General features: G+C 36.2%; 1 protein-coding gene across 1 annotated transcript; it reads right to left on the bottom strand.

Annotated features, from left to right (window-relative positions):
- Positions 1–288: 288 nt before the first annotated feature.
- Positions 289–2,085, bottom strand: LOC147500089 (transcription factor LAF1-like). Its single transcript, XM_086559261.1, has 3 exons — positions 1,819–2,085; positions 1,345–1,474; positions 289–865 (listed from the first exon to the last, which is right to left on the bottom strand). The coding sequence occupies exons 1-3, from the start codon at positions 1,952–1,954 to the stop codon at positions 313–315; spliced, it is 819 nt and encodes a 272-aa protein (XP_086415387.1). The 5' UTR covers positions 1,955–2,085; the 3' UTR covers positions 289–312.
- Between the last annotated feature and the right edge of the window lie 22,957 nt (positions 2,086–25,042).

The following is a 25,042-nucleotide window of genomic DNA, read 5'->3' as shown; positions in this document are numbered from 1 at the left end:
ACTTTAGGAGTTTCAATTATGACCATTACTTAACACTCAAATTCCTTGGGATCATACTTCTCTATTATGTTAGATTGATGTGTAAGCAAAATTCTATGAAGAAGAGGTCAAAACTCAAACTCAAACTCAATTAGACTATGAAGTAATTATTATCATTTCTCCTGTTCGGGAAAGAATGGCATGTTATTGATAGAGTGTTCAAGTAGTGGGAAAAGTAATGCATTGAGCGTACAATGGAGTCCCAGACAATCACTACTGAATTGGGATTATTTATGAGTACATCACGACTAAGAACTTAAATTCTTTTATTAGTCAAACAACATCATTATACATGTCGAAATCACTGTACATTTCAGCCAAAGGAACAAAATCCACAAATCCGACATTTGCATAGGTTGTACTATTGTTCAAACCATGATGGTATCCACTATCAAAGTAGTGCTCCTCCTCGTTTAAGTGACTGTGCTTCGACACAATATTTACAACATTCAAATTTTCCTTTGGCACCATTTGATTGCCAGACTGAACAGTATTTGGGTTTTGGGCATGGTCTGAAGATAGCCATTCCGTGAATAAAATCTTTGGGAAGTAACTTTGGTTTGATTCTCTATTAGCGACAGAATTATGACTTTCTAAAGAACTTTCAATCCTGCGTAGCTGTGAAGTTTTGACTGATTCGGAACTTGAAGCTTCATTGTTTGATTCTTGGGAATTAGGCGTAGAGACTGTACTTTTGGTTGATATCGTGCTGCTTTGAGCTTGCTTACCTTCAGGCTTCATTACATTCTTCTTTAAATAAGAATTCCAATAGTTCTTTATCTCGTTATCAGTCCTTCCCGGCAACTGTTGTGCTATCTGAGACCACCTGACCAATTATTCAATCAATTAATTTCATCATTAGTGCCTCATGCATAAAATTAGTTTATTAAACAACACTATTTTAGGCATGTAAATTGCAACCGCAATGTACAAGGCACTCGACAGGCTAATAGGCTATATCAGATCTGTAAATTAAGAAATTAAAACTAGCTTCTTTTACAAGCTTCTTGTGACTGGCTGTTGTTGCATGAACAAAGACACCAATGCTGTCCAAACTATGGGCTCTGTAAGGCACATGACGGGCTAATTCCCCTGGCAGAGCTTGCTCGGGGTGCCATATCAATAAGTGTCTTGAGTTAGGCCCGATGACTATCATTTGGATCAGCAAAAACTCAGGACAAAGGGAGGGTCTAAACTCTAAAGTAGCTAGCTAGAGTTATATGGGGAGACTACTGTAGCTTGCAGTCCCTGTCCCAAAAAAATTCAAAATTGTGTAGTGCATAACTGCATATAATTTCAGCTTACTTGTTTCCCGACGAATGATGCAGGGCTGAGATAATTTCTCTCTCTTGCTCGGAAAATGCACCTCGCTTCAAACCCGGTCTCAAGTAATTGATCCATCGTAATCTACAACTCTTTCCATTCCGTTGCAAACCTGGAATTTACAACAAATAAGTAGATCTTTAGCTCCTTTCAAAGTGAACTTTTGCACTCAAGCTAGTTGTGGTCTGAATCAAATCATTCATTGTTAAAGGTCCATACGATATATGTTTTAGTATATGGCCTAATTGGGCTTCTCATCCGACCGTTTAAAGCTTGGACGAAGATTGCTCATATGAACTACAGAAATTCATTTGAGAAGCTCGAAAGGGCAGAACATCGTACTCTTTTAACAATGGGGGGACTAGGAGTCTAGGAGAGAGTGTCATCACAGTGCACGTAATGCCGAAAGCAAAAGTATGAGCAAGAAATTATGTACTGAAAACAAATGCAACTCACCAGCCTTCGTAGGGAGAGAACTCCAGCAACCATGACCATACTGCAATATATAATCCCTAAGCCTTTCATCTTCTTCAGGTGACCACAACCCTTTCCGATGCGTAAGCTTGGGCTTTTCGCATGTCTTGGTCGCCATCGACGACCGACAAATGTTCTTATTCGCAGCTTGTGAATCACTCAAAGGTATTTGATATGGAGGGAGGAATTTATAAGGGAAGTTTTTGATGAGTTGTAATTTGTATAATATCTTCAAATGATGATGAACCTATCATTATTTTCATTTTCCCTAATATGATATGATTACAACAATTATTAGATAGAATAATGGAAGTCAATGACAATATAATGTATTAACTGATTTCTATAACTATATAATATTTAATAGTCTTGTCCATGGATTAAAAAACTGATCAATGTAGCGAGTACCATTAAATGTGATAGTAATACACTCATACATTGAATTTGAGAGCATCTCTCTTATTTTTATGTATTTAGAGAAACTAATCGTCTGGCTGATCACCTAGCTTCTTTAGATGAATGCTTGGAAGAGAATTTTGTGTATTTTGTGCCTCTTCTCGACTTAGAAAGTGATACCATTGTTAAAAAAGTTGTACACAAGGTTATCTTAATAAAACAGGTGAGGGTCCGGCCTGTCTACCCTAACTTAATCTTCAAAACAAAAAAAATAAACATACTCATACATTGGTGTGATAATCTTATCATTTGATGGTGATGCAGTGGAGCCTGGATCGGAGCTAATAATTCCAATTCAATTTGCTGCTTGTAGGTTTGTTTAACATTTACGAAACATTACATTGCTTGAAACAATATGATGTTTTATTGTAATCCACGTATCCACATGTATTCCATGTTTACTTTTTATTTCCTCCAAACAGCATGAGTTTAAAGTGCGCGAGGCATAGGACTGTTCAAAAACCGGGAAACCAAAAACCGAACTGAAGTGAGCCAAACCGGATGAAAGTAATGGTTTTAACTTTCTCAGTTTGGTTTCTCGTTATCAAAAAAAAAAAAACCGACTAGTTAGGTTTGGTTTTCGGTTTGGGATTCGATTAACCGATATAAACTAAACCAAACTGGGTGCACGTACGTCACAGGGGCAGTTTGGTAATTTCACATTCTCTTTTATTTTTTATTTATTTTTTGTCATTTTGTAGGGGCAAAATTGTAGTTTTATAATTTTTTAAATTAATTTATAATCATAATGGGCCTTAGGGCATCTCCAATGGGGGTGTAAAATTACACCTCCACATAAAACCTTAAGTGCCATTAGGATTTTACATCTCCAATCAGAAATTATTGTATAGTCTATAAATATCCACTCTATTGTTCCCAATGAAAAATGTAAAAAGTTCAATTTTAAATTGAATCACACTTAAAGTGGCGTCGTTATTCTTAAATTAAAGTGGACGTCAAGTGTCAGTCCCGAATTTAAAATTTTCAAATTGTGACTTTAGAAATAGATAGGGACGACACTTCAAGTGGCGTCCGAATTTTTTACGCGGGCGATGCGTTATAGTGTCGCCCCTCGATTTTTATTAGTTGATAACGAGATGGAGAATTTCCCACCCTCTCTATCAACTAGTACTCTATTACTTACGATATAACACTCCCATTGGAAAGAGTTTTTTGACATTTGGGGTGTAAAATTTTCACTCTATACGGTTTACACCTCCCATTAGAGATGCTCTTATGTTTGGAAAAGTCAAACAAATAGGGATAAAATAGTCTTTTTTACATATGTTATAAGGGTATAATTGTAACTTTCCTTTTTTTTTGAATATCAAAACTTTGTGATTTGTCTTCATTGGTGGGTCTCCTCATCACATGAGAAAGTTAAATAAGGCTGCCCACAATTGATTGCGCACGTGCCTTTTGCTAGTATATATAAAAAATTCAGAATATTTTTATTACTATTTTTTTTTCTGGCTAAATGGTTCATGTTATTGAGTACTTGAATACTTGTTTCTTGTGATTGGTATTATAACTTGTCAACATGTCTAAATTGACATCAATACTATTCAATATATTTATTACAATTCACTTGGTTAGTGATTAGTAGACCCATATAGATTTCGATTTGAAGCTTAATAGAAGGCCCAAATAGCAAGGCCCAACAACCGAGCTGAAACCAAACTAAATATTGGTTTCATTTCAGTTTTTATTCAAATTTGGTTCGGTTTCGGTTTAAATTTATAGAAAACCAATATCGATTCGGTCTACAATTTTTCCAACAACCGAATCGAAACCAAACTAAATATTGGTTTCATTTCGATTTTTATTCAAATTTGGTTCGGTTTTGGTTTAAATTTATAGAAAACCAATATCGATTCGGTCAACAATTTTTATAAGAAGCGGTAAAAACCAGACCGATAACAACCCTAGCGAGGCATCAACATTGTGGCAGTGGGTCACAATGGATGCAGCCCTTTCTAATTGTAAGTGAGGAAGTGAGTAACACATTAATACTGTATGAAAATGTAGACACGCACCTCGAAATGAAGAAAACAAACTCCCTTTAACCCAATTTACCAACAGCTAAATAATAATGGCTACAAACTTTATGGCGTTGAGGTACCATGCCAGAAGGTTATCATCGTCGTGAACAATGCCAATGAGTTTCAAGACGGTATCCTCCCTTCCTCTCTTTCATTCAAGTACTAAAGAAATCCTAACAACTTTAATTACTCTTAAAATGCTTAAATAATAATCCACTATAACCTGCATTATGTCATGAAATGCATGTCCAAAGCTCCGATCCGTCTGTAATATTAGTGCCAATCAAAGAATTTTCATTGCGTCATGATTCATAAATATAATTCTGTTAAAAGTCTAACCGACATATGTTAATATTTTTAAGTATGTAAATGCAACCTCTGGAAATCTAAAAGAATCAAAATAGGCAACTATAATTATCGTTAGTAGTTTGAAACTAAGAATTTAGACGATGAAATTCACGACAAACTTAACGAGTGTGATCTATATTTAAAGAATCTCTGGGGTACTTCAAGATTGTACTTAAGTCATAGGATTCCTTATACAGCCAATCGCTAAACTCCTTCAAAACATTGCCGACTTTCGGAATGCGGAAGCGTTCAGAGTTGACTCTTGGGGATTGGATTACTGAATTGGGCTTCAGACTCTAGGAGTTGTATGCCCAGCATAAATAAGCCTACTACAAATTGGTTAGGCTTCGGATAAAAGAAAAATGGTTCAGCAGGTACCAGCTATAGGCCCATAGTTTCTGCCTGTGTTCAACAAGTTTTGTTTTTTTTGTTTTGTTTTTTTTTTGGTTTTTTGTTTTTTGTTTTTTTTGAAAAAACAGCAAAATATATTTTTGTCTCGTAACAATAAAAGTCCCATAAAATTCACGGCGCAAATCTTTAGTAAAACTTTGAATGGTTAGATACTTAGATGAAACCAATTAGAAAACAAACCAATTCAGTTGGCGGTCTAGGCACCCCAAAGCGACATAACGGGCAGGTATGTGAAGTTTGCAGGCACGGAATCCTATGCAAATCGAGCAGGCATTATGTGCTTTATGAAGCTCTTGATGCAGGAATAGAACCAAGCCCGATTTGTTCATAACTATTCAAAAATGCTTCCAAGTAGAAGCAGTTCTTGGACTGACAAGAATCCCAAGACATACTGAACCAGTTCATCAAGTCATCAACCAGGCAGTACAGTCATTCATTGTTGTGACGTCCATGTTTGCAAAAATTTCTATATACTTGGGTTTGTTTAATAGTCCTTGAAGCATTAGCCGAAGCATTAGTGACTTTGGAATCTCTTCCTGTACCACACGTCGAAGGTACATTAAGACTTAAGACGTTACGTATTGATTCTAACCACACTGAAATCAAACCATCCACATCAGTTGGTGCCTGGTGGGGTTTTTGATAGGAAATTCTAATTTTTTTTGTTTAATTTTTTTTTGCTGACCTGGTGTCCGGGTCAGCTTACGCACCTCGACATATGTTCAGACTGAATATCTTCGTCAACTAACACTATATTCATCCTCGACATATGTTGACACGATGCGACCAATTGACGTTTCTCACAATTCTGGACTTAGGATTGCCGAGAGGCCCGTATGATTATTCTGAACCTGGGGTAGGCTCAAGGGCGGCTCAAGCCATTTGGAGGCCTAAACGAAGTTGGAAAAGCGGCCTTCTACCAATTACACTCACTTATCTTGTTTATACTTTTAATATTTTGTTTATATATCTATTGTGTGTGGACATTTTAATGCAAGGTAAATAATTGCTACAAATAGAGCCACAACAAATAAAGAAATTGTTTCTTTTCGGTACTTGAGTACTCTTATTACTTAGATAAATTAAAAGTTTTTTGTTTGTTTGTTTGTTTTATAAGTTCTTAATTATTATAAAATAATTTTAAAAAAATATTAAAAATAAAAAAATGAAATCCAAATAAATTATTAGTGGGTTGAATTGGGACCCTTTGGACGGTTGGGCCCTAAACAGCTGCCTATTCTGTTATAGAGGAGAGCCGGCCCTGGGTGGGTGGGCTGAGTATATAACAGGAGTTTTGGTGATTTTAACTGGCCACAAGCAGTGCTATTTGGTGATGATTATAAAACTTTCGTTTGAGAAAACCACATGCGTTCAACATTTTTCAGCGCGCAATTTCTCAAAATTTGTGAAAGTTAACGATACAATGATACATGAATTAGTTGTCCTTTCTTTTAGGAGAAAATTACTAAACTACCAATGCAAGGGATCAATTTAATTGCATAAAACAAGGGTATTACTGGTATATATGCTGAGTTACTCGGCTTGAGTTGGACTCAATATGAGTCAAGTCTGAATATTGAAGTTTCACTACTACAGAAATGCAAATAGATAGCATTCATTCAATAACAATTATAAAAAAACACTATGAAATATTTGGGGATAGTGTTTGTTGATTTAGTGCTATGACATTTTTCAACTGGACAACTTACAATTGCGTTTGGATAAATAGCACTATATAATTGATTGTGTTTTTGGACCAAGTGTTATTGTCCGCAAAACAGCACGTACTCACTGAGTCAAAACAACACTCACTATTTTCCACCACCTCCAAACCCAACCGTATTAAAAAGGAAATAAAATTTTTTTGTAAAAGGGATTATTTGGTTAAACACTTAACAATTATCATTCCCACCCCACCCCCACCCGTCTCACACTGTAAAACCTAACCTCTTCTCTTAAATGACGGTATCTCACATCGTAATACACAACAATCTAGTATCAGACGAACCAGGTCGAGGAGGAGAGCTTGAAGGAGGAAGACGAACCAGGTAAGATGGGTCTGATTTCGGTCTGATTTATCTCTTTTCTAATTTGTTGGAGTAGAAATTATAATTGTTTTTCGTTTTTTGGTTTTCAATTTGGGAGTTACAGGATCAGCCTTAGCTTAAATGAGGTATCTTTGGAATTTGAGGTACATTTTTTTTTTCAATTCAATATGATGTTTTTAATTTTTTTGTCTGCATGAGGAACTATTTTCTTCCTTTCTTCAGCTAAAACACGAAAAATTGATGCCTAGACTTGAAGAAGAATATTGGATAAGAAATAATTTGACAATAAATTGGTCAGTGAAAATCACTCTCAAAACCAGCAATTTTTTTTTTAATCACTCTCAAAGACACATTTAGGTGAAAATAACCCTAAAACCAATTTTCGAAAGTGAAAATAACCCTTAAGGACAAATGGCCCGAATTTGAAATAAATATTTTCCGATTTTACCTTTTTCGTTATTTTTGCTATAAACAATGAGTGTTCATATCTTATGCGGATGTATAAACAATGATTGTTCATACCCAAATAAGTGAACATATCTCATACAATATATTGATGTATGAACAATAACTGCTTCATAGCTCATGTCGAGGTATAAACAATGATTGTTCATACTCCAATATGTCGTCTTTATCGATCATATCGTACATTATGTTCATACCCCATATAGGTATGAACAATGATTGTTCATAGTTCATATTGATGTATGAACAATGATTGTTCATACTCGAATAAGTGTTCTTACCGATCATACATTATGTTAAAGTATGAGCGATGCTGATTGTTCATACCCAAAATAGGTATGAAACAATGTTCATACTTTATGAACAATCAATGTTCATAGCTCATGTTGATGTATGAGAACAGTTGTTTATACCCCAAATAGATATGAACAATTGATTGTTGATTTAATTAATATATTGATTAATTGTTCATACCCCAAATAGGCATGAACAATAATTATTCATATCAACAATAATTAAAATAATTGTTCATAGCTCATGTTGAGGTATAAACAACGATTGTTTATACTCCAATAGGTGTTTTTACTGATCATATATTATGTTGAGGTATAAATAGTGATTGTTCATACCCCAAATAGGTGTTGATCAATGATTGTTCATATGAACAATGAGGGTTCATAGCTCATGCTAAAGTATGAACGGTAATTGTTCATACCCCAAATAAGTATGAACAATCATTGTTCATACTATATACACCGGGTCGTTTTGGTTGGGTCAGACTGTTTATTATTTCGTACTAGGGGTATACTTGATCTTGCGTCTACCCAATCTGTTTTTAATTTCGCGTCAAGGGTATACTTGACCTTTCATCTATCCGGTCCTTGTGAGTGATTAAAAAAAAATGTATCCTCTAGAGTTACTTTTTCCCCCAATTCGTTCTGGAGAGTCACTCCCTGATAATTTTAAGTGTTTGTGCTAGTGGGATTTTTGTGTTGTGCCACAAAAAGGGTCTCAAACATGATTGGAAAGTCTACGAGTTACTTAAATTATACACAAGGTTTGTTAAACTAATAGTGTGAAAGATTAGTTGTGAAAGAAGAAAAAATTGATGTTTTGTACCATGAACTTTGCTGGTTTTATCAGTTTGGACCAAAAACTTTTTTTGAGCAAATTGGGCCATGACCTTTTTTTTTTGTATCAGTTTGGGCCACCGGTGTATTTCCGTTATAAAATTTGCCTATGTGTACAAATGGCTGCCTATGTGTACAAACGTCTGCTTATGTGTGCTGGACTTACCCATGGACCCAATGGGCCCAAATCCAGTTTCGTTGGTAGTAGATGAATAGGCTGCAGCTGTAGCACCAGCACAAGCCTAGGCAACTAATCTTCCTCCTCCTAGCTGGGATTGATTGATTTAAATGTTGGGTTTCCTTTTCACTACGATAAAGTTAATTTAGATATCATTTTGGCAGATTTTCATTCATAAAGTGACTGGGTAGTTTTCTTATGCATCATCTGCTGACTTTTTTAGTTGATTATTTGTATTTGTCTGATTTTGAATCCTAAGTTTATCTAGTTACTTGTGATCGAGGCTTCTCTTAATGGTTTCCATTTCACTTTAGTTATGGTGCAGTACACAAAAAGAAGGTAGGCTTGGATGGGATGTGTTAGGTTCCTATTAAAGTGATTGACTATCCATTGCAATATTGCGTTGTTTTCATTTCAATCTCAGTTCCTCCACATAAATTGTTCAATTGGGCATTTGCCCTTCCATTGGTTCAAGGTATTCAAATTAATGTACTCCACGTTTATTTTAGATTTGGGAATTAGGGATGTCTGTTTGATTTGGGGAAACACTTTGAAATTTTGGTGGAATTTCTGTGAAACTTCTGTGAAATTTTGGGTTTGAAACACTTTGAAATTTCGATACCACGTCACCTGTGATTAGGTGTGCACTTCAACAGTAACACATGAGCATTTGGTCGGACACATATACATCCAGCACGCCACATAAGCATGTGAAGTAACGGAATGGTAACGGTGGCCCAAACTGATACAAAAAAGAAAGGTCATGGCCTAATTTGCTCAAAAAAAAAGTTATTTGCCCAAATTGATAAAACCAGCAAAGTTCATGGTACAAAACATCCATTTTTTCGTTAAAGAATGTGAGTTAAATTAAGTCTAAATATTGTGGAAGCAAGTGTGGTTTGTCCTTATTTTATAGTTTCTTTTGGGGTGGTAAACTTGTTTTCTCCACTAAGATTCAAGACTACACCAATGAGGTCATTGTCAACCTATCCGAACGGATTGATCAATCCAGAATGACGCACCCATACGTGTAGGAATGAAGGAAGGATTTCTAGGCTTTATAAGAAATACATTTTATAAGTTTTATGTATGATATGCATACTAAACTAGGAATCTCACATCCATTTATTTTAACATATGATCCTTGAACTATTCAAAGTACTTGTTTTGGATAAAAAATAAAACAATTGGTCATTGTCTAATTTGTGTATATTCTGTGACAAAAAAAAACTATCACAGCCCGAATTTCTAAACCATAACAAAGTGAATATTTGAAATATAAATATTTCAAGCATCACTATGTTCACTTGTTTTAAAAACCCAGACTATGACGGAGTAGATACAACACATACAAAACCCTAAAAGCCATATCATAAAATAATCAACTTAAACTGCACAATTCCCATAATTATCCGTCATTACTTTATTAGGATATCATCCGTCCAAAACAAAATATCAACCAAACTCTAAGAATAAAATTCCTCCCTACCATGTTCTCATGTCATGCTAAAAAAAATGTAAACTACGTTATTACATCCTTCCAATAAGAATTGGATCTAATAAAAGAACTAACGGACTGCTCCAGGCAAGAATCCAAATCACACTGCCTTCCACCTATGTTCCCAAGAATACACCCACGTTGCCAAAACAAAGCAAACATAGGTCAGCAAAATGGAATTTGCTGGTATGAGTAGACTAACCACATATAAACATTTCCAGTCTTTACTTAACAAACTAACACTTTAATTATATCATAACTTAATCATTCTCAGCTTGGAAAACAGGTAGTTCCGTCATTTCAACCAGCATAGTTTCTTTCTAAGCAAGACTTCCATTCTATTAACTCATTATAATAACTTGTTTTAATAACTAAGTAATTGAATTAAAACTTACCGATATCCATTGCTGTATAAGGGTAGGGCCGCGTCCCTGCACAAAATATTATTAAGTCCTACCCTCCTGCAAAAGAAAGTTAGAACTTGTATATAACATATCTAGATATCCTATAGGTATTCAAAAGTAAGCCCAAACACACTCGCATAATCAAATCAATTTCTCTTATCAATTAATCAATTACTTTTCTTATACACCCACCCTTTAGTACCTACTCCACGATTTGCACTCCACACATTTGCCAAATCACACATTCCTGTGTGCCTCTCTCCCACCGAATGCCACAATATCATAGCCACCTCTGGGCTTTCATACACATATTTCACAGTCTCTTCGGGCACAAAAACTCAGGTCATTCATGGCACATTCAGTGAATACCTTAGGTTATTCCCACCACATTCAAGGAATACCTATCATATCACTAACGGACTATTCATGACATATTCAATGAATGCCCTGGGTCATTCCCACCACATTCAAGGAATACCCAACCCTACATTCCCCGTATTAACTCAAGGAATACAACTAACCCGCAAGGCGAATACCTTAGTTCCTCTCTAGGGCAGTCCAAACAATCTGGTCATTCATGACACATTCAATGAATACCCGGGTTCATTCATGGCACATTCAATGAATACCCATATATAACGCTAACGGACTGTTTCAACCCCCACCTACGTGGCAAACGTTTATTAGTAGAAGTCTCTATTTTATTCATTTAATCGACAGGGCTAAAGCCCAATTTGCAATACCATGGATTAATGTACAGGCCCATTAACTCATGTGTCTAAGGCTGACCTTAGCCACATGGCTTGCCACTAATATACATTGATTTATGTCCAGATTCATTTCTTATCAAAGAGATAATTATCAGTTTAGAGTTATATTCTATCACAATTACTCAAGCTACGAGATTACTTGAGTTACAAGGACTCTCTACTCTACCTATATAAATACCAAACTGTTTTTCATAAGGAACTACGTTGAAACTTGATCCCTAGAGAATAGATCTTGGGTACGTAGGCAGCCATTATTTGGTTCAGTTTCATCTCCCCCAACATCAAATTCCTCTGTTTCTCAGTGTGTTCTTTACCATTGCTCTCGTTATGTTGAAGCAGTTTATTGCCGAAACATAATTGAAGCGCCCGTCGTGGGGAATTTAGAATTCATTATCACATGAAACAATCTAGACAGTAAGAACAAGAAGCAGACCAAATAGTCGACATATTCCTCCTGCTAATAGGACTCGCAACCCTCGAAATTCAAATCGGCCAATACAAAAACCGTTGAACAATCAAGTTGCTCCTACTGGTAGGATCAATTCTCAACATCCAACTATAGTAGCGCCACCACCACCACCACTGCCTCCGCTACCGCCACTCCTAATATGGTTGAGCGTGAGTTACGATGAGTCAAAAATTTAAAATAGGAACTTGAGAAGGAACCTGGCAAAGAGGCAAAGGCCGGTGGATGATGCTACAAATTCAACAACATCAAGGCGACCACGAAGGGACGCAGGCTATTCCAGTGTATGGGACCGTCTTGAAGATCCACTTCATCGTCCTCAACAACGTATTATTTCTCAAACATAATCAACCAGTGCACACTCTAAGAGTAATGACCTTATTATCCGTCCCCATGGGGAGAATCGGATTGGCGGGAGATAACTACTACCCTAGACATATCCGATCTCAAATGGAAGATTTACCTCTGAGAAGCAATTTCAGGGAAGACCGCCATCCGAGATATGTCCGACATGACTGGAAAGGTGGGCATCCCACACAAAAGCCACAAAACATGGATAAGTGGTATAATTATACCGACCACCCTACCAAGGGTGACTACCGCCTAGACAGCGGGGTTACGAGGATAGACAAAGACAATCACCGGTCGGAGTCGATCGCGTGCGTGCATCAAAGATCTCTAACTCCAATAAGAGATAATGGAAGGTATCCTTCTCCACATGGGCACGATCAAGCGCCCAAGTTGTTCGAGCCAATACTTTAACTCTAACGAGAACAACAAATTGAAAGAGTTGATTGCAAAAGAACTTAACGATAGAGAGTCAAGGATGTAAGAATGAAAAACTTGACGATCAATGATGGCATACTTGATAAGTTTTAAGCCGACATTCTCGGGAAGCTTACCATTATCCCGACTTCAAACAACCCGATTTTGAACTTTATGATGAGTCGGAAGGAGATCCTGACTTGCATGTTCTATCGTTAAAAAATAAGTTGGTGTTATGAGGTGGAGATGATCCGCTCATGTGTAAGCTCTTTCCATCAACTCTAAAGGGCGAAGCATTACGCTGGTTTAGTGAGTTGCCTTCAAGATCAATTCACCAATACAATAAACTAGAAAATCAGTTTGTTAATCGTTTTTGCCACAATTGCAAGACGCCAAAGGATGTCGACTCACTTTTGAACATCAAGCAACAACGTGACGACAAATTATGTACTTTTGTTACTAGGTTCCGGATGACAGCAGCACCGCCGCCGCCGCTACCGCAAACGGCGGTACAAACGCCTCCGAAAGAAGGCGTCGCTGAAGAAAGTATAAGGAAAACCTTCATCCCAGACTGGACCGACCTGAAGGCCGACCTCGCAGATTTAAGGAAAATTGTCATCCTAGACAGGTCCAACCAAGCAGGGAAAGAAGGTGTCACGGAAGAAAGTATAAGGAAAACCTTCATCCTAGAATGGACCGACCTGACAGGGAAGGCCAACCTCGCAAATTTGAGAAAAATTGTCATCCCAGACAGGTCCGACCAGACAGGGAAACAAGGTGTCATAGAATCAAATATAAGGAATACCAATATCCCAAACGAGACTGACCTGACAGGGAAGGCCGACCTCGTTGACCTGAGGAAAATCGTTGTCCTAGATAGGTCTGATCCGATAAGGAAGGAAGGTGTCACAGAAGCAACTAGAGGGAAGACCACAATCCCAGGCAAACTACCGACCTAGATAGGTTGGTTACACGCAAAGAAAAAGACAATCTCCAATCGGACCCGAAAGTGTGTACCGCCTAAAATCTCTAACTTTTGTAAGAGGTAATGGCAGGTGTCATCTTCCACATAAAGCTCGACCGGGCGCCAATCTGTTTAAATCTTCTGGGTGAAATGGATTTCACTCTTCAATACAATTTTTTCCGATCTGCTGGGAAAAATAATGGAGGCTTATATCAATGATATAGTCGTTAAATCGAAGCATACTGGTGATCATCTTTCCGATCTTCAACTTGTTTTTGATAAGCTTACGAGTATAACATGAGACTCAATCCCACCAAATGTTCTTTTGGCCTCTCTTCTGGAAAATTTCTAGGATACCTCATGACTCGTAGAGGTATTGAGGCTAATCCTGATCAGATACGCGCCATTATTGATATGCCATCACCAAAAAATAAGAAGGAAATTCAACGACTTACTGATCACTTGCCGTTCTTCATAGATTTATTTCTAAATATTTCGATCGTTGTCATCCCTTCTTCCAGACTTTAAAGAGGGCGGCAACTTGAAACATTGATTGTGAGATGACATTGCAACAACTGAAGAAATACTTGGTCAGTCCTCTTATATTGACAAGTCATTCAACGGGTCAACCTAGTGGCATATACCTGGCAGCTACAACTCAAGTTGTTAGTGCTGTTCTTTTCATTGATGATGTCGTACTAATGAAAAAGGACATCATCTGGCTTCTTTGATAGCTGATTTTCCGATTGATGATTCTCCTATTGACGATTTCTTGCGCTAAGATGAATCTATGGAAGACATTATGCCGCCACTAATTGGGGGCGACAAAGACCAACATGAAAATGCAATTCCTAATCTTATTGACCTATGGATTGTTTACTCAAATGGCTCCTATAGTAAATCTGGGTCTGGAATTGGATGTGTTTTTGTTAAACCCGGCGGAGAAAAGATTAGGAAATCTGTGCGACTTGGCTTCGCCGCTTCAAATAACGAAGCCGAGTATGAGGCTGCCATTTGTGCCTTGAGAACAACTTTGACATTGGGGGCGCGAAAACTCCAGTTATACACGGATTCTTGCCTTGTTACAAATCAGTTTGGTGGGTCTTTTGAAGCAAGAGATGAGCGTATGACGGCTTATCTTAGTTTGATACATAGTCTTGCTCAACAATTTGATAGCATCTCTATCACTCAAAGACCCCGAAATGACTTACGTCATGCAGATTCATTGGCTTATCTCTCCGCCGCCGTTAGAAGCGAAAGGTTTGACACATCACTTTTGTAGTCATCTTTTCATCAGTCTAAGTTTGAACGTTTTAACGCTAGCTTAGTTCATTACTATCATTACGAAAAAATCGGACGAAGTTACCACATTTAGCTTTGTCAGTCCACGTTTGAACGCTTTTTACGCTCGCTTAGTTCGTTATTATCATTACGAAAAAATCTGACGAAGTTACTACGTTTAACTTCACCAGTCTAAGTTTGAACGCTTTTATGCTCGGTTAGTTCGTTACTATCACTATAACAAAATTTGGCAAAGTTACCACGTTTAGCTTCGTCAGTTTAAGTTTAAACGCTTTTTCGCTCGCTTAGTCCATTACTATCGTTCCTACAAAATCTGACGAGGTTACCACGTTTAGCTTCGTCAGTCTAAGTTTGAACGCTTTTATGCTCGCTTAGCCTATTTTTGCAAAGTTAAGTACGCATTGAGGGCGTTTTTCTCTACGTGGGGGTGTCTCGTTCTATTTTATTTCAACAGCATAAATCTACAACATTGTCACTTTTCTACAGGTATGTTATCTGACACAACAACAATATTCAATAACAAACCCATTTTTATTTTTATTTTTCATCAAAAGAAGTTTTAGCTCTATAGTATTACATTTACACAATTATCTAATCAATTGTCTCTGTCAATTGTCTTACGGTTGTTCGATTAAATCTTAATTTTCATCTTCGAAATTTGCATTCGCTTCGCTTAGCGCTTTCGGTTAACTATTTTCCGCAGTCATTCATTTTTCTAAGGCATTGTGTCGCTCTTTCTCAACGACACTTCTATCAGCTTCTTTAATTCATCTACGATATTAATTGACGCCTTTCTGTGCTAAACTTTTCTCCGTCAACTCTTTATGAATATAATTTGCTCGTAATACCGCCGTTTCTCCGTGCGGCGAGAATTCGCATTACGTCAACTTTCTTCGCGAAAACTTTATTCAGCTTCATTATTTTTTCTAAGGCATTGTGCCGATCTTTCTACGAAAAAATTTCCGAGCGAAAATTTTCGTCAGCTTCATTATTTTTTCTAAGGCATTGTGCCGATCTTTCTACGAGAAATTTTCCAAGTGAAATTTTTTGACAGCTTCATTATTTTTTTTAAGGCATTAAGCCGAACTTTCTGAGCGAAACTTTCCGAGGCTCGTACAACCGTCGTTTTTCCGTGCGGTAAAAAATCGCATTACGTTAACTTTCTAAGCGAAGAATTTATTCAAATTTTTTATTTATTTTTCTACGGCATTGTGATCTTTCCGTTCGAAACTTTTCGTCAATATCTTTTGCTAGTAATTCCGCCGTTTCAACCTGCGATAAAAATACAAATCTTTTCGTTAGTCTTTCAGACTTAACCAAAAATTTAAAATAACTGATAAAAAACACTGACATACCTGTTTTATGCTGTCGAATTTTTTTGCCACCGTTTTGTCATTTTCTAAACCCAAACAATTCCTCGCCATTGTTCAATATATACTCCAAAGATCCATTTTCTCAACATCTCGATTTCTTCTTCGTTCCAAGGTTCATCTTTCTTCTCATAACTGGAAAATGGATTTTTTGGCTTGGTCTGCAAACTAGGGCCACTTCCATTAGCATCAACAGAGTCAATCTGACTCGTGTGGTTATTTTCTTCGGTCTTCTTCCCATTGGAGTCAGTATTGCCTCCCAAAGCATGCTTGAGAAGTTCGCCCCTTCCCTCGTCCCTTTCTTTGCGCCAACCTCATCACACGGACTCTTCAAACCGATCCATGTGAAGAGACATACCCTAACTCTCGACATCATCTTCTGTTAGATTAAGTAGGTGTTTGGCTACAAGAGGCGCTGAGAGTGTTCGCAAACGGCTTCGCTCCTTTACGTAAGAGCTTCTTCTTTTCTCTTTTACCTTCTTCATCTTAGGTCAGCGGCCAGCCAGCTTTCTGTCTTCCTCTTTTTTTCCGCTTCTCCTCTTTAGCAAACCTAGCGGCCTCTTCCATAACACCACGACTCCGTAAAGACAAGACAACTAAGACGAAATTAAACAACAAGGCTACCGTTGAAACCTGATGCTTGTCGAAAACTTGGTGATCTATCAAATAATATCGGTTTTATCTACTGACATGACTATGTTAGGGGACCTACTTGGGAGTGCATAGACGTAATGCATCATAGCAAAATGAGGATGATGGATTAGATTGTACAAGGTTTTGCATACCCAACGAAAGTTAGATAGAGTTTTCAGAGGTAGTCTTGATAAGATTTCGAGTAAAACATCACTGATAAGATTTCACTTTGGTGTTTGCAATGATTGGGAGTTTCTAAATCGGTGAGCTTTCCCCTACAATTTCGGAATTCAATCGATACTCCAAGCAAAGATTTCTCTGTTCGTGAGAGATGGGAGATCCTGAAGAGATGATACGGTGCATCCAGGATGGACAGGATATGGGGTGGCCTTTAGTAAGGCATGTGCATAACAACGACTTCATCTTTGGTCCGCCCCTCACCTTCTATTTCTATTTTTTCTCAATTCAAATGCGTAAGGGCCCAACCAAGGTCCAACCAACAATTCAAGCTAGAGAATCATGTCATCAGTTCATGTGCTCATGCCACTAAACCTATATAAACTTCAAAGGCCATTCAGATGCCACCAATGCATTTCTTCTTCTACAGCTGCAACACTTTGGTTTCAATGAACAATTTACGCTTTTGCCACACTTTCATATATTATTTTGATTTCCTACAAAATCACCGAAAATGCACTAATTTAATTCAACATTTTTTAGCAGATATTTTCACGTTACCGACTTCCATTAAATTTAAGGTTCTAGTCAAATTATGTTTTCTAATGTCATCTCATTCCATTATTGTTTACGTTCACACGACACTTTGTTATACATTCCGCTTACTCTTTTTTTATTCCAAGTTTTTCTTGATTTTTCTTCTCTTCTTTGCCATGTGAACTTTGTTCGCATGACAAAGAGGGGCGCGTTTTCAACCCCACCTACGTGGCAAACGCTCATTAGTAGGAGTCTCTATTTTATTCATTTAATCGACAGGGCTAAAGCCCAATTTGCAATACCATGGATCAATGTACAGGCCCATTAACTCATGTGTCTAAGGCTGAACCTTAGCCACATGACTTTCCACTAATGTACATTGATTTATGTCCAGATTCATTTCTTATCAAAGAGATAATTATCAGTTTAGAGTTATATTCTATCACAATTACTCAAGCTACGAGATTACTTGAGCTACAAGGACTCTCTACTCTACCTATATAAATACCAAACTGTTTTTCATAAGGAACTACGTTGAAACTTGATCCCTAGATAATAGATCTTGGGTACGTAGGCAGCCATTATTTGGTTCAGTTTCATCTCCCCCAACATCAAATTCCTCTGTTTCTTAGTGTGTTCTTTACCATTGCTCTCGTTGTGTTGAAGCAGTTTATTGCCGAAAATTTATGGCACATTCAATAAATGTCCACCTCACATATGATATCATCAGTCATAAAACTCAATTCCAAAACTTGAGGTGTGGAGAGTTCTAAAAGGGTGCGGTAAATTTGTTTACGTATTATTGAACTTTATTGCATATATTATTTCGTGAGAACGAGCGGGAGTATCTTGTTTCTTATATTTTTGGTTTACGCGTTATTAATTATATGGATGTCTAAGTGTCATAACGTTGTATATCATAAAAGACTGAAATATCACATAGTAGTTAATACACGTACACAAGTATATATAGAAAGGCCTTAGCCTAAAGTCAAGTATGCTAATAGCCCTAGACCTATCCCCTAATAGACCGAATCATAATCTGAGTTAAAAGTCAAACTGGGTCAACTGGTCAAAGTCAACCCTAATCAATAGTCAAAGTCAACCAGCTAGGTCAACAGCAGTCAACCAGACCTAAACTCCTCTAACCCAAAAGCCCAAAGACTAAGGCCCAAAGTCTAACACTTAAGTCCAAAATGAAATTTCAAAATTTAAAACACTCAAGCCCACCCACGAAATTCGGCCCAAGCCCAACAACAAAACCCTCACTGTTCATCTTCTTCCTCTCTCACCAGCTCGCCACTTCCACCAATTGACCACCACAACCCACCAACCTATCTCCACTATGAACCCCATGGTTCCACTCCCTTCAAAACCAAATCTGCCGAGATAAAAATCCCAATTCCCTTATACTGCGAAAATCTCAAATCGACGCCATTAATGTTCTCGCTAAAAGCATCACTTTCGCCCCTCTCCAAACCCCATTCAAACACCAAATACTACCTCAAATCAACACATCAAAAAACCAACAAAGAAGAGTTCAAACTAAACAAACAAGACAAAGTAACGCCATTAATGCTCCCTCAAAGCTTCGACAGCCCACATCTCACGACACCAACAATCGCCGTCAATTCAAATCACTAAAACGCATAGATACTTACCTAGTTCGACTACGACATTTATAGTAATCATAATCATAATCAATTTATGTAATCATAACCAGATTTTCTGGAGACACTTTCGAACCAGTGAAAACAGTAGTTAAACCATATAATTTTAAATGTAAAATTTATCATGTGAACACAATAGGTGTTCTCCAATTCCTCCGCATACATACAGAGTGAGTAAACACAAAAACTTAACATGAGCAGTAAAGCAGAAAACTGATATTATTATAACTTTGTCGGTAAACCCAAAACATGTTGTAAGAGTAATAAGAGTAAGAACTCTCATGTTCAATGAAGTAAGGTATTCTCTACTCACCCGTAGTACGCTCCGACTATCAGCTATCTCTCAAAAAAATCTTCATTTTCTTCTTTCAGTAAAACCCCTTCTTTTCTGTACAAAAGTTTTTCTGTGTTTTTCTCCCAGAAACTCTACGTGAGAATCCCCTTTTTTAGTTTTTAAAACCTTACAGAAAAACAAGGGTTGAAACTTATCTATTTACCTACGGGGCTTTTATCCTTAACTGATAGTTATCATATATTTAGTTTAACCTATTATCATTATTATTATTCTTATTATTATTATTATAGGGAAATAAAATAAAAAGACGGGGTGTTATAAAAACCAAGCAATATCTTTGAACAAGGTAGATGATCTAGGATCTAGCTTGCTCACACTGTCCATCCCATACTTTGAATGGAGAAACCCAAGTGTGCTCTGTTATTTGGTTGAGAATTTCTAAACTAAATATTTTGGGTTTTTGTGAGATACTAGTTAACTTACTTTAAGCAATATGGGTTACCCAGGATTGTACTTGTTAACTTACTTTTTAATTGTGTCATCTTGATGTTAATGTTTTACTTATGCACTATTTTAAATTGTTAGATTGGATGAGGACTTAGGTTTCGACATCATAACAATGGCACAAACAGATCGATGCACATATTCATTACATACAATGCAAGTTTGTAGTTTACTGTCATCTAGGAATTGAAACTGATATATATTGAAAATATTCATTTAATAATTTTATCTCTTTGAACTTACTAGGTTAACTATTTTGCTCTTGTTTGTTCTTTATTTAATGAAGGTTAGTGCAGGAGTTTAGATGGCATTAGTCGACACGGTTGCAAATAGCATTTGTGTGCCGCTGTGGAGATCAAATTATTTGGTGGTCTCAACAAATACAATAACAGTGACATAACGATATATTAGTCTTAAAAATAGGTCTCAGACTTTGTAATAATGTATATGCTTGTTTATCATCACCTATATTTGTTGACTTAGGATTATTTGATATGGTTGCCAAATACATATGGTTGGACTGATTGGGCATTCTTGTTGTTCACATTAGTAATCTATATTCTTGCTACTTTACCAGGACCAACCATTTGAATCTTTGCATTACATGACCATGTGGTAGATCTTTTAAGAATGTGAATCTCATTAAGTAATTCGAACATTCTGTTGGACTTATCCTTCCACTTGTTGAAACTTCTTTGTATTAGCACATTCAATCTGTTGAGAAGTAGAACCTAATGTTTCTCATGCTACCATTGTAGTTGTTTCTTTTATCGTAGATACTGGTATAGATATTTGACCATTCTAAACTTTTTGTCTTATTATAAATTTGTACAAAGTTTAATGAGTGAAACTTTAGGTGGTTGTTAAGAGCTTCAATTATTTTCTTGACTCTGAATTGGCTTCTATCATAGTCTCATTGCTATTAGGTTTCTAAAATTTTGTTGGAGGCAAATTTTACCAACAAGGTATAGCTAAGGTAAGTCCATTGAATGAGATAAGAGTAGGTATTGCTATAGTTGTACTTTGGGTAACTGCAATGAATACTTATTTAGACTATGATATGATTAGAGAAGGAGATTTTAACGAAGTTTTTTTTTTTTAGCGTGTCTATGTTAAGAGTGATTGATGAATCTGTTTAAGTGAAATCGAAAAGCTAGTGAGCTAGCCAAAAGTGGCAGTAATGGAAGCTTACAAGCACAAATCAATTACTTGCCTCTTTATCAATGGAGATCCGATCAGGTGACATATATACCCATGCATTAGTTAGGGGTCTTATTGTTTTAGTATGTCTAGTATTTTAAGACAAAAAATAAGTACTAACACTCTTTTATGTATCACCAGTTTGTAGGTTTTACTCTATGCATCTGCATCACGTGCAGGGAGTCACATATACATTTCTCTAGTACATTTAAAAAAAAAAAATATATATATATATATACAGTGATTACCTTAGGCATATATGTAGCTCCATGCATTTAGGTTTAGAGCAATCTATAATGCTTTGTAAGAAAGAGAATAGGCACCGAAAATATTTTTGGAATAGAAGTAAGTACTAGAAGCAATCAGTAGACAAAGGAATCGGCAAACAAAGGCATTGGAAACTCGAAAGAGCATCTCGGACAAAGCTAGGTCAATCTAAAAGGCCAGGTTCAAAAGCATCATAAATGGAACTTGAGCATGAAGTGACGATGCCTGACGATACGACTATTCATACCCTGTGTAGCATTTCCCCATTCACTTCCCTTTTGTATTAAGAGTTCCAAATGGTAAGTATATATGCATGCTTCGGAAGTTTTTATATTAAATCAGACATATATTTTTCCTTGTGAACTTTTTCTGTTCTTCAAATGGGCAAGAGGTGACTTATAAGATGTTTTCATTCTACTTTCCTCAGCAGGTTCATATATAGTTCTTATTTGTGCATGGGTCCTAAAGGTTATTTTTATAAGCTAATTGAGGCAAAGATGTATCAATCTCTTTGAATTAGTTCAAATAGGGTGTGTGTTTTTTTACCTATCTTTGTGTTGTGCTTTTAAGTTAGTAAGTTTTTAGGATGTCGATCATATAAACTAGAAATGATTGCAAAGCAAAGGACAATACCTAACATTTTTTTAATAACACCTGTTAGTACAATACCATGTGTCCACATATATCTCACTCTATTCGTTCTTGTTTTGTTGTAGTCGTATTTTCATGAGTGGACGGATAGTGAAATGGTAGCTATATATTGTGTCAGTTAAAATTTGCACAACTTTGGATGGTTTTTACATACTTAATGAAATTAAATGTTTGTATCATTGTGTTTGCTATCTAGTGGATCCATAAGTTCAAAATGGAAAGAGCGCTCACTAGTTGAGAGGTTGATGGCTTGAATCCATCTGGGTCTAATATAATATTTTTTAGATTTTACAAAACTGAAAAATCAAATATGACAAACATTTTAGTAATCTTGAAAGATAACATTTTTTAATGCTATCCTAATTTATTATGCGCCAAAACAAAACACTATTAAAGCTGATAGCATTTGACTGTAATGCCATCGTTATTAATTGCATTTCACTAAAAAACGCTATCTTTATTTTATTGCGTTTGACTCCAAACGTTATTGTATTAATTATGCTTTTAAAAACACTACTGAAAAAAGCATAGTATAGCGATAGATAGCGTTTGGGAAAACACTATCAAAGCTTTTAATAGCATTTTACCAACACTATCTATTGACTTTTTTGCAATAGTGCTTGGTTAGGCTTTGCCCTCGGCTCGTTTTTGGATTTGTCAAGCTCTTTCTTATTGCAATAATAGTATGCGGCCCGTGCTACTCACCCATTCTAGTAAGATTTTGCAAAAAAAGTGCTAATAGTGCGAAATTTCTTGAAAAAACCATGAAAGACTTGAAAAATCCTAATCCTCAAGGAGGTGAAATAGGAAGGAGGTAGCTTCCAATAGTGCAGGAGATATTATTAAATAATTAATTAAAAAGAGGTGCTTACAAATATGTAGGGAGGTATTACTAAATAATTAAATAAAATGATGTTCTTACAAATATGTATGTAGGGAGGTGTTACTTAAAAATGGAAATAAGAATATTAGAAGGGGTTGGTGAAAGGGAATTCCAAGAAGGTCGACAATCTAATAGTGTAGAGATGAGGATTATGAGCCTAAACTATATATTCATTTAAATAGTGAAGCTAGAACATGTTGAAGTTCAATTTATTTGCTCTACTATTTATTTATTTATATTTTGATTAATGTACTTACTTGTATGACAAGTTGACAACTCTAGACGATGAACATATAGTACGACTTGTTTGGTGGTCATCCACTTAAAGAAACATTGTAACACTTTGATGATCGAACTTGTTTATTGCAGGGAAGAAAATATCACCGATATTTATGATATATATTAGTTTTTGAGGTATCTGATATGAATATATTGCGATATATCGGATGAATATATTAAAACATTTTGTATCCGATATATATCAATTTTTTTTGATATATCGATATATATCGTTGTCTTTGACCAATTTTTGACTAATTTTTATCAATATATCGGTGATATTTTTAATATATTAGGCGATATTTATGATATATCAACATACAAAACAAAATTTTGACCAGTCAACAAAAGAATATATATCCACCAGTTAACAAAAGAATATATATCCACTGATATATTAAAATATCCTATATATTGGTTTTTAGGGGTCCCATACATATATCGACTGACATTGAAATATTTGGCATTGGTTTATTGTGGTTGGCTACTTGGCTGAAAATGAGGACAGGGAATTCGAGTGCATCAATCGGAATGGGTACGGAGTTGAGAGCAATTTTACCTGGGTGCTGGTGCGGTAGACACGTCGATGAAGTAGCTTAGTACGCTTTGAATCTTTGATAAAATGATACCATTTTAGAATTTTTCTTGATCAGCGGTCCCCATAGCGTTTTGAAGAAAGTTTATTTGACATGACATTCGCGTCAAAGTGTGGAGTGTGGAGTGGGGACACCCAAAAAGTCCTGTAAACATTATTTTTAGTTTTGGTAGGATGCCTCATTTTATATAATTTTTTCTGCAATTGACCTAGCTCACCTGTCTAGATTTTCATAATAAGCACATAAAATGTGGAGTCGTGGACCAATCATAAAACCATAATTCTCCCAAAGCGTTTCCATAGTAGACAGTGGCAGAGCCAGAAAATTTATTAAGAGGTCTAGTGCCAAATAGTTGGGCCTGACTATTTTTTTAAGAGATTATTTAGTTAACATATTGTCTAAATTTGCACTGTGATTATATTAGTAATGATGCAGTAGTGTTGAAATGGTCATGTTGTTGACATCACAGTTTACGTTGTGTGCACATTATCAAATTTACTTGTTTTCATTTAAGTCTTGTGAATAGCAATATTCTAGTTGCAATTGTTGGTTTGTTTTGTTTTGCTTTGTTTACAAGGAAACATACATCTCTAATTCTCTATATTTTTCGGCAAATATTTCTCTCTCTGAACTCAGATAATCTATGCTTTCAATTCACTAATACTATTTAAAGTATGTATTTATCTCTCTCTGAACTCAGATAATCTATGCTTTCAATTCACTATTACTATTTAAAGTATGTATTGGTTTTTTGACTTCAAAGGACCTCATATCCTAGATATAAGCTTGAAACCTCTGCTTATAACGTGGATTTTAGATTTTTAGGGGCCATTTGTTTTTGCCTCTTATAAGACCTTGAGGTCTTATAACTTTATAAGATGTGGCAAAAATGATTTT

This window comes from Coptis chinensis, chromosome 5, assembly GCF_015680905.1.
Source record: "Coptis chinensis isolate HL-2020 chromosome 5, ASM1568090v1, whole genome shotgun sequence".
Taxonomy (NCBI): Eukaryota; Viridiplantae; Streptophyta; class Magnoliopsida; order Ranunculales; family Ranunculaceae; genus Coptis; species Coptis chinensis.
The sequence above is the reverse complement of the archived record's forward strand: the minus strand, read 5'-3'. Positions and strand labels throughout refer to the sequence as shown.